General features: G+C 46.8%; 1 protein-coding gene across 1 annotated transcript in view; it reads right to left on the reverse strand.

The window, feature by feature from the left end:
- GPC4 (glypican 4) overlaps nt 1-11544 on the reverse strand; it is a 39169-nt gene that overhangs the window by 21939 nt on the left and 5686 nt on the right. The window contains exon 2 of the mRNA XM_009331695.1: nt 1811-2202. Coding sequence (XP_009329970.1) covers nt 1811-2202 — 392 coding nt within the window. The remainder of the gene's footprint in view (nt 1-1810; nt 2203-11544) is intronic.

An 11544-nucleotide genomic window follows, 5' to 3' on the forward strand; every position in this document is an offset into this window, starting at 1 on the left:
CTGATTCGTAACAGATGCGGGGACCGTAGCTCTCGTAGTCCCATGTCAAGCCTGGAGACGTTTTGATGAATTCTGAGCAGATGGAGCATAAACACGATCCCTCATCCATGCACGTTTACAGCCTATCAAGTGATTGCACATTCCCGAAAACTGTACTGGGGCTTAGCGCACGGACCTCCCACCCAAATACTTCATCTGCACTCTCCAGCAGTGAAAACCCTTTTCCCCTTTCTTTCTGACCACAATATCTACCACAACGCTACACAGGCAGAAACAAGAGTCACCAAATTTAAAACCCCAACCGAGAGGTCGACTGGTTTAGCCAGTAACCTGACATGGAGACACAACGCTTGGCCTCATCCAGCACTGACCCTCCCTCCCCACATCTCCTTCCCACCACAGGACAGGGTCCCTGAAGCTGGAGGGTTTTGTGGTGTTGTAACACGGACCCTGCATGTCACCCACGGAGCTCCACAACACCCATCCTCAACCAGCGGCACGCAGACATGTCTCACGCAAGAGTCATCACTATTAAATGGGGACTCAGGGTGTCCAAGGACCTAAACCTGCCACCGCTGGCTTACAACTTGCTCCTGGATGTATTAGTATGGCAACTCTTTCCTTGCTAATATTCTCTGCCCTATCACACACACGCAGGCTTATCGCAGGCTGTTTTTCTCATTTCTCTTCAAGAAAAATTAACACAGAAGCAGATTTTTTTTTCTTTCCAGAGAGACAGTATTTTAATATTATCCCTGTAAGTCAAAGTAATTTGAATTATCTCACTTAACGATGCTGCTTGTGCTGCCTCCAAAATTGCATTCTGCTTCTAAGAGTACCTGAACAGCTATTCTTTTCTGTTTTACTACTTTTTTTTTTTTTTCCTCTTTCCTGGCACTTAGGGTGATTCAAACTACTGCCTGCCCTTTCAGCCTGGCTTTTTATTACTCTGTAACCAGGCAGAGAGAAAGTAAACCTCTCTCTGCCCGATTAAATGATTATACTAAATCTTCTATAGCCCACAGGAAATGAGCTGAGTTTGTTATAAAGGAAATCACTAATATTTGTTACCTCACACAATCACTTTAAGGGGATTGTTGACTATACCTGTTCCCTATACCATACAACTCAGACTAAGTTACAGTCAACCTCCTGTCAAAAAAAAAAAAAGTCACCCCACTTAAACCACTCCAAAGTGGTTTATAAGAAGAGGGAGGTAAACATTTAAGTGACCAACACATCACATATGTTTGACCCCCAAAAAGTGACTTTACCACAGAAGTGTGAGGTCTAACTCATGCTGCATGTGTGGCACCAAGTACAACTGGCTCCTGCCCTGTGCATATGGCTCTGGCTTACTGTTATCATAAAAGTACTGTTTGCTCAAATTAACAGCCTCTCCCTGTGCCTGGGAGCAAGGAGCAAATCATCAGCTGCTCCATAATAGATGCCCATAGCATCCAGGACTCGCTGTAATTTGAAGGCAATATTAAGAAGATACAGCCATTACACAAGCAAACATGGTTATTTCCACTACAGAAGGTATTTAATTCCCTGCTTGTTGCTGTTCCCTAGACAGGAGGACAGCATCAACCTGGGGAACATCCCTGCTACTGGGCTGCAGCACTGGACGGTGGTATCCCCAGAAAGTGACTCTACCATGCAACGGCACAGCCGACATAGATGGAATTTGGTTCCACCTGCGCTCAACTACCAGCAACGCCTTTAGGTACCTAGACAGGACAACAGGGAAAGACACTACCTATCACAGGTCCATGGGACATGGGAATAATCACGAGATGGAGCTCACCGCAGACACTTTGCTCACGACGTCCCTCGCGACGGCAAGGCCCTGCGCAAAGGTGCGGGCGGCCACGAACGCTCGCGTCACTTGTAGCTTGAGCTTCCGCGGCACATCCCCAAAGGGCTTCAGCTGCTCGGTGTACTTGCTGACGCACTCGAGGTACTCGTCCGTGAAGTGGTACTGGGGGTTGACCAGCCGGAACATGCGCTCCAGCAAGCGCGCCCAGAACTCATTGAGCATCTCCTCCAGGTTGACGTTGCCACCTACGTAGTATCGCTTCAGCTCCACGAAGAGGTCCTTGAACAGCTCCGAGTTCTGCATGTACAAACGGCCGTACGTCCGCACGAACATGTCGTTCAGTGACTTCTCGGCATTTTCGAGAAGTTCTTTGAAGAACTCTAGAAAAGAGGAAGAAAAGCCATGGTAAACGCCGGCATTGGGTCGTGTGTTCGCACGCTTCTACAGCCACTGCCATTGCTTAACTGGAAAATTCAGTGCAATGAGACCATCACGCAAATGAAATGGAAAGTTAAAGGACTCCCTAAAAATTTTCAAACAATTTATATATCTCAAAATACTTGACTACTCTTCATAAAACAACGCCCCCAACCTCTCTCCACATCCAAAGACTTGCATGAGTGAAATCTCTTTTGATGCAAATCTGAATATCATGACAAAAGTCAGCAAACTGGGGAGGGGGGGAAGTCCAGTTTCTTATGTTACCATTCAGGCGTCTTAAAAGAAGGAATTTCAAAGCACAAGACTATCAGAAAGCAAAAAGAAAGATTTTTTTTTTTTTAAACAGACATTTTGCACAAATGGGTCTTTCTTTTCAGTTCTTGTCAACTCATTTTCTGGAATGATCATAAACCACCCTCAAAAATTAACAAATTTTAATACATTTTAAAAACAAACCCAAAAATCTACCTGCAGGTTCTTTCTTCTGTCTTGCAGGTTTGTCAGCTCTGGGGCAGGGCCTGTCTCTAATTACCTAATTGGTCCTGATTGCAGACAGGGCTTCAGATGTTTGTGGAAGTACAAAAAACCCCCACAATTAAGCCAGAATTTGTTCAAAATCCAAGGGCTAAACACTTGGCACAAGAACGACAAAGAGATTTTTTAGATGACAGTGGACGGACAGGGGGGGCCCTTGGGTTTCATCACTTTCTAAAAGCAAATCCCAACTCTGGTTCACCCTCCCAGAGCACCAGACAGCCCGGTGCCAGAGAGCGCCTGCTGCCGAAGCGCTGTCACCGCATCTTGGCAGTGCCACACACGCCTCTGATGCCAATAACGAGCTGACCTGATGATGTCTGGCACATCAGATGCATCTGCCAGGTCAGTTTAAAGAACATCCCCCACCAAGACAGTGCCACCAAAGCCTTGGCACGTGGGTCTAAGCAAAGACCACCCTACTGCTAAAGCCTTTGCCTTGGAGATTCGGTGTAGATGAGTTAAATTAAAATAAAAAATAGGGGAGAGGTCCATTAAGCCAAATGCATTTGGGTCATTTTGGGAAAAAAGTCCACGCTATGTGGCCTTGGAAAGGAGCTAAGGAGAACAAGGATAGGTGCTGCCGGGACAAACCATCACATGCCGGCAGTGCCTGCGCCGGGCTGCCGCCCATTTGCTCCAGCTCCGCAGGGGATGCCGGCAGCCCGGGGCGCGGGTGCAGCCTCTCCACCGCTAAGCACAGCGCAGGCAAGGAAGCGTATTATTTTATGCATGCCACCAGCAATTGAGGATTCTGACCTCTGCTTTTCTGTGACTCATATTCAATAAATATTTTTTAATAAAACATGCCTCTGTTTTTTTTAATCCTCAAAGGAGTAATGTTTAGAGCCAGAAGTTGTTAGAAGGGGGGGATATTTTGGCCCAGTGTGAATTTAAACCTTGTTAAAACGTATTACAAGTATGCTGAAGTTCAGATTTTCAACTTCAAAGTGCTCCAGTACAAACAAAGCCTAACACAGAAAACATTTTCTGGAAAAACTGAAACATTCTTTGAGTTCCTGACGAACAAAGTCATGGGGCTCAGGGCCTGACATGGCTGTATATAATGCAGCCTCTTAGGAGCACAAGAGAAATGATCCAGGGAAGAAGAGATTGATTTCAAACACCCGACACGTCCTCTGTCCAATATCAGCAGGACCCTCCACTTTCGTTCCCATGACTGGCATTTCCTCTCCAGGAAGATTTTTTTTGGTTGAGTTTATACTATAGAGATTAGCTTGGTGTATATTAATTTCTAATTCACTTAATCATTTTGAAGGCTCACTTCCTTCCTTTGCTCAGACCTTTCAGTATCACCAAATAAGTTATTTATTTAAATACTTTCATGCCAGGCACAAGAGCTGGCAGATGCATCAGCAAACTCTTCAAAAAGAATTAAGATTTCAAAATTGTATTGATGGGAAATCTATTAAGTACTTCCAACCACCAGTCTAAAGGAACCCAAAGTAATGTTTTAAGCCAGGAAAGTTATCTCAAGTAATACACCCATAGTATCATAACCAATTTATTCTCCTGCCCAAACTCATTTTATTGGTTACACTCCAAACTGAAAGTTGAATAAACTGTATCCAGGCTTTAGAGCACTTAATCTCTTAGCAATTTTTCATGTGGGCTAGCACCACTGTTCATTAATTAACCTGGGGAAAAAAAAAAGCAACCTAATTAGCAGCAAATAGCTGTGCACCTGCAGTCTTCCAGCCAGCAGCTTCTCCTTGCCCAAAAGGAAGGTAAATAAAGGAAATGAAAACTTCCCACCAAAACCAGCCACTTCTAAAACCCCAACACAACACTGCTGAAGGAGGCACCACATACGTGCAAAGCTGTCGTTTCTGGTTTGAGCGCCAGCCAGCGTTTTCACAGGCAGAAAACACCCGTTCTCAAGTGCCACTTTCCAAATAAGAAGGGGAGGAGGACAGAGGAGGCTGTGTGTCTGCAGCACAGAGTCAGCACCCACCCTCCCATCCCGCAAAGCTTCCCCACCAGCACACACCTGCATCCCCGAACCGTGCCGGATGGGACACCCTGGTGACTGGCGCCGGTGGCTTGGCCCATGGGTGGCCTTGCTGGCACCTCAAGGCTCCTAGGGTGGGGATGAGATTGAGAAGGTGGGGAGGAGGGATGCTGAGCATGGCACCGGGGACGAGGGGCCACCCCACGCCAGCAAGCAGGGATGGACTCAGTGGCAGGACATGCATGGCAACTAGCTGACATCTTCCTCCATGCAATGCACAGCTGTTGCATTAGCACTCTGTCCTGGTTTCGGCTGGGATAGAGTTAATTTCCTTCCCAGTAGCTGGTACAGCGCTGTGTTTTGGATTTAGGAGGAGAACAATGTTGATAACACACCGATGTTTTAGTTGTTGCTAAGCAGTGCTTACACTAGTCAAGGACTTTTCAGCTCCCCATGCTCTACCGACTGAGCAGGCTGGAGGTGCACAAGAAGCTGGGAGGGGGCACAGCCAGGACAGCTGCCCCAAACTGGCCAGAGGGACATTCCATACCATGGGACGTCGTGCTCAGTACAGAAACTGGGGGAAAGCTGGCCGGGGGGGCCGCTGCTCGGGGACTGGCTGGGCATCGGTCGGCGGGTGGTGAGCAATTGCATTGTGCATCACTTATTTTGTTTATTCTTTTATCATTATTATTATTACTATTTTATTTTATTTCAATTATTAAACTGTTCTTATCTCAACCCATGAGTTTTCTCACTTTCACTCTTCCAATTCTCTCCCCCATCCCACCGGGGCGGGGAGAGTGAGCGAGCGGCCATGTGGTGCTCAGTTGCCGGCTGAGGTTAAATCACGACACACTCTTAACTTGGTCAGCAACAGGGATTAAATTTTATATATATACACATATATATTACATATATATATGTGTGTGTGTGTATATGTAATGCTTTACTCTAGCTGTTGGCATACTACAAGTCTGCATCCTCAGTTTCTGTCTCCCCTTCAAATCAGCTTGGGCGCAGCAAGGAACATTAAGCTTTTCTTTGTGCAAACCATGGGCACAGACGTCTGCAATGAAGAGAAGAAAGCCCAAAAGCCCTTTTTATGACTTAAATGCTAAACTGACTAGTAACTCCCTACATCTAATTAGATATTAATTCTCCCCTTCACAGAAACAAGCTGATTAGCAAGCACCAACATAACCCAGCATTAACCTTGCCACCACAAGAAGAAAAATGGCAGGTTCCTCTCTTACGTCTTGACTGTTTGCTGGGTAAAATAAATGGCCACCTTTCATTTGTATTAGAAGTTGACTTGTTCTCAAACAAAGCAAACACACAAAGGCCTCAGTTGCTTATTTTACAGCACTGTAAAAGCACGTTTTACAGCTGTGTTGCAAGCAATCTGTACTCATTAAATTATCACTCTGACAGGCTTCCTGTGAAAAGCTGTCAAACACAAACATTTTTCACAGACGACAAATCATACTTTGCCAGTGCTCTCCGAGACGCCGCTATCCGGAGGGATGGCAGGCTCCCTTTTCCTTACCAGTTATCTTGTTTAAACTCCCAGAACAAGGGCTGGCCCCTCTGTCGACAAACAGGCATAAGCACACACACAACTCCAGGGACAACTTCACAAATTGACCCGCGGGAGCAGCATGTGGCTTAAAGGTCTCCCCGGATCCCCCAGCTAAGGGCAGAACGCGGAGCGACGTCTGGGTTTCACGGAGAGGACGGACCGCAGGCAAGGCGCTGGGCTAACGTGGCTCAGCCAGCTCTGATCCAGCCTGATACGGGAGCGAGTCCACATTTTACTACCTCAACCCATCTCAGCTAAGCCCGGCCGACGCAAAGTCATCTTGTCGCTCGGGGTGATGCTCAGGAGGATGAGAGCAGGGGCGAGGGCACCAGTGCTGCCATCCGTGGAGCGCAGCCAAGCTGCCCGGTAGGACCAGAGCCACAAAACCTTTCCTAACACCAAGAAGAAACTCTAAAATTTGTCTGTATTGCAAAATAAATTCTGTGGACGCTACGGACTTTGATGCTCAAAGGAAGATGACATTTCCAATGCAATTAACTTTTAGAGATAGAAAAGGCAGTAATCTGCAGTCAGGCAATCTACAGCTCTGGGCTCTGTTTATTCTTTTAACCCGTTTGAATTTCAGGGTAGAATTTCAATGCCCAACACTCAGGGAAATCCTAGAGATGTCATGAAACAGTAAGAAAGACTAGATGTGACATATCTGGTATTTCTGCAATAAGAGTCCTGGAAAAGAAAAAGCAACCTCTGCTTTTGAACAAACCCTTCCATAAAAGAGCACAGTGGGAAAATATAACCATAGTTACTTGGCAATCTCCTTTTTTCAGGTAATAAGATGTATTACCTGTTTGCAGCTTGAGGGCAGACCAGCCCTGCCAGTAACCCAGCGCAGGAGAGCACCGCACCTCCCCAGGGTGCTTCCACATGACATCAGTTTCCACTGCCAGAATAACTCAAAACAATCTTTCTTCCAAATTGCGGATACATGAGCTACTTGAAGAAACACAATCACTCCACTCACTGCGAGGCACAGGGCAAATCCCACCTCCAGACAATGCAGCCACTTCCTTGGATTTTTGTGCCCAATATTTTTTTTTTTATCTTGGATTCATAGGTCTCATCTGAAAATACTCTTTTTTTAAGTAAGAAGGGATGCAACATCTTCCTATTCCTCATGCTAACATTTTCAGATATATTAAGAGTGGGATTTTCATACAAGAGGGCTTTTGATGAGGAGAGCCCACTGCTGTAGAGCACAGTCCTACCTAAATCAAAGGCAGCTCCTGGAAATTAGATGAACACATCAAAGGGGCACGTTCCCCTTCACCCACAGGCAGGTTTGGCATTTCCCTGCGAATGCTGGTGACAGAAGAAGCAGCAAAACTGCCTGGCCTGAGCTGCCTCCTGCCACCACCAGCACCGTCAGCCCCTCAGCAGGACCAAAGCACCGGTGTCCTCTGCCCCTCCGGTCCTCAGGGAGGGAGGGAGTCCTCAGGGCTGAACCCATAGCCAGCCACCATAGGAGTGCAAAGTTTTGCCTTGAATTTCCTGATCTTCAGGAATGAAACGCATTTATTTCAGAGAATAACTTCCCAGAGAGAAGCACAGTGCTCCACGGCACCCCGCTTGCTCCTCTTCCAGCAACTGCAAGGAGTCAAACCATGAGCAACCCAGAGCTCAGCGCCAAAAATCCAGTTTTTAGAGCAGAGAAAACCTTAACTCTGGTGCAAAAAAGGCAGAGAGTCTTATCCAAGAGCTCAGCAAGGCTGTTGAGCCGACGTGCTCTCTGCAGATGCCCATCTGTTGGCCATGTTCAGGTGTGCTGCTGTCCTTCCAAAAGGAGACCATGTACCTTTCTGCTCCCAAAGGCCACCAGACATCCTACATTTCCCATGCACCAGGTTTGCTTAGTTTAGAGCTGTGTTTTCAATCGGCCTTACTCTGTTTGAGGTTTCCAATTAACTATGCAAACAGATACCAGGTAGACATGCAATTACTCAACACGCCTTAAAAAACAAATAAAACCAGGCTCAAGCACACATAGGGAACGTGCTGAATTTTTATGGGCACAATTAATTAGTTTCAGATAATTTGCCACCCAGCTTTTTGGGTATATTCTTAATATGTTGTCCAGATTATGATTAATTAAGGACCGTCTGCCTTACCAAAACCTTCAATTTGCTGGTCTGTATAGACAATTACGCTTTCTAGCGTGTACAGGAGAACTCTGCCACAAAAAGATTAATTATATTTTCTCATAAAATGGTTTACTCATAAAATGTCCACAACAGCAAGATGGATTCCCAGACGAACGCTCTTGCCCAAGCCGCAGCCCCGAAGGCTGTGCCATGGAGGGGCCGGCGCTGGCACCGTCCCAGCGCCTTCACAGAGGTGCATCTGTGGATGCAAACTCCACCCTGCAGCTGCTCCTACCATGTGAAGCAAAATTCAATCCAGACAGATAAAAGGAATTTGGAGGAAAAGAGATGAATGTTTCACAGCTCTTTTCACCTCGAAGGTGAAGCCATCCGTAGCCATGCCACCTCCTCCAAAGGAAAAAGATTTTTTTTTTTCTAAATGCGCCTCATTACTTTTAATATGCCTTCACTTCCTTTACTGCCTATACCGCATTTGTAATTTCCACCAGGGAAAAACAAACCATAGCTTAACAACCTTTTTCCAGAAGTGTTGAGAAACCGATGAATACATAGTGTTAACACATTTATTGAATATGAACTCAGGAAGGGCAGGGCAAATCCACAAGCTGTTTCTCTGTCCTGTTTTCAAACATGTGTTAGCACTTACTGACATGGGAAGAACTCTTCCACGGAGTTTGAAGAAGTACAGGCTTAAATCATGCCAGTGTCACAGCAACAGCCCTGACGTGAACCTTGGAGAGCTGGGAGGCACAACAACATCTCCCCAAACTTTGCTTGATTAGCGAAAGGTTTCAAGACAATAACAACAACTGGTCTGCAGCCTCACGGGAGAAAAAACAACCACCAAAAACCAGGGTTTCTAGAACTTCTTGTTTCTTGAGGGCCCAAGAACATAATCTTCATCTGCACCCCAGGGCTGGCAGGAGCCCAGAAGAACAGGGAGAAGCTAAAATACAGTGAGAGATCACCGCCATCACACTGAGACCAAGCTCGTTAAAGGAATAAGAAGCAATGAAGTAGGGGGAAAAAACAGTATGGAGATTGCAGTCTGTGATTCAAGAAGCAAATAGCAGCACATCGCATCCTATTGCGCGCAACAGCCATCCCATGAATTAGGAAAGCAGCAACAGCAGAAATGCCCTTGGTCCCCTCTTGGTCCATCCCGCTCTGCCGCATCCCACACAGCAGGACGAGCCCTGTCTTCACAGTCTCCTCGTCCCCATTTCCAGGGACCGTCACTGCTCACGCGTCCCATTCTGGGTCAGCTATAGAGGGCTTCTCCTGCTGCTCCCACACTGCCTCCTCCCCGAGTAGCAGGTCCTTCATTCCCAGCTCTTCCATCCTCCTCCTCATGACCACAACTCAATGACTGTCTTCCCCATCGCACCTCCCTTGCTGCTTCTTCTTTTCCCTCCATTTGCTTGCTCTTCCCCCTATGTCTAATTTTCACTGTACCCATTCCTCAATCTCAACTGACCTTTCAAACACATCTATTACCTCTCAGCTGCTTTAGCCTGCTGACCCACGTCCATTTGGTACCAACACACCAACTTCCCACCCCAAACAGCAAACATCACCTGCAAAATCTGAAAGCGAGTTCCTTCAGGTTGCCTCCCGCATAGCCCCATTCAGATGAGCTTTCTGGGACACTCACTAAGGTAATTCACACATACGTATTTTTCCAAGCCTCCCTTCCTACGACTGCTGTTGAAGAGCTTGAGGAGGACCCGTGCTGCTGAACAGTGGAGATGGCTTTCTCGTTCCTGCTACCTCAGTTCCCCTCATCTTGTTATATTTGCATGGAGAACAGTTCTAGGTAGGGCCACCTCTCTTATTTGTTCATCCAGCATGCAAACAGCCGGACGCTAAGACATTACACTACATTTAACACTAACAGAATTGCTCCAGCTCTGCACCAGTGGAATATCACACCCCCAAGCCCTCCACAAGACCCCAAAACACCACCAACTCCACAGGCATCCAGCTTCCAAGACTACGCAAGCAATGAGAGCCCGCACATAGGCTAGGTGGCTCCTTTGTGCAGGAAGGAGGAAGAGAGAGTTAATTTTAAACAGACAAACAATAGCTCATTGACTGGTTGACAGGCATTAGTAACCAGAGAGCACAGGGCACATTTCCTGTAGCCAAGTATAAAGCGTGCTGCCCGCATCTTTGGTTTTGGAGAAAAAAAAACAAAAAGGTAAGAGCAGTTTACCTGTGATCTTAACAGCAGAACTGCTTGGACCTGAGATGGCAGAAGACTCTCCGATCCCTCCAATCCCATACACAAAGTGGTTTTGCCCATCGCTGAAGTCTTTGCTCAGTTACAAAATCCAGTCTCTCTCTTCCCCCGCCCAACCTACAGGGCAGGAGCCTCCCCCGCGTTGAGATCTCTTCCTTCTGAGATGACTTGACCTCAGGATCTTTCTGAGCCTCCCAAAACAGAAGTCTGGTCCCCCACTGCCAGACGAGCATCACCCTTCTCAACGAACAAGACTAAAAATCACAGTGGTTTACATACCTCCTTAAAAATCTCCAGATGGAGAGGAGCCAGTTAAAAGAAAACAAACAATAAACAAACTTCCACTGTACAGACAGCAGACAATTTGTTTCATTATTGTTGCACTGAGTGGGAAAGCACAAACAAAAGACCGCAAGTAGGATTTTCTAAAGGAAGTGTGTTGGTGGTTGCTCCCTCCGACTTCACCTAAATCACTCCATCCCCACCCCAGGCAAGAACAGGTCTGAAACCAAGTCTGAAGGACTGGCTCTCAGCAACCGCTTCTTCTGCAAAATTTGAGGGACCTTCCCACCGTTTTCTGCCCTGGTTGGTATAAGGTTTGGTGCCATCCCTTTCTGGAGAGGGAAGAACGAGGCTGTGCCTTCATCTAGATGCGAGTGGCAGCAGATAGACAAAACCACTGTATTATTTGTATGTTAACAGTGCAGTCATCGTGGGTGTGCTCGCCAGAGGATGGGTTGTAATGGTAGAGCTCTCTCCACCACACAGATGTATTCAGAAGCACAAACACCATGCGGCTCTGGCACAGCAAGCATCCAAGGTCCATCAGGT

Source organism: Pygoscelis adeliae, unplaced genomic scaffold (assembly GCF_000699105.1).
Source record: "Pygoscelis adeliae isolate BGI_AS28 unplaced genomic scaffold, ASM69910v1 Scaffold79, whole genome shotgun sequence".
NCBI lineage: Eukaryota > Metazoa > Chordata > Aves > Sphenisciformes > Spheniscidae > Pygoscelis > Pygoscelis adeliae.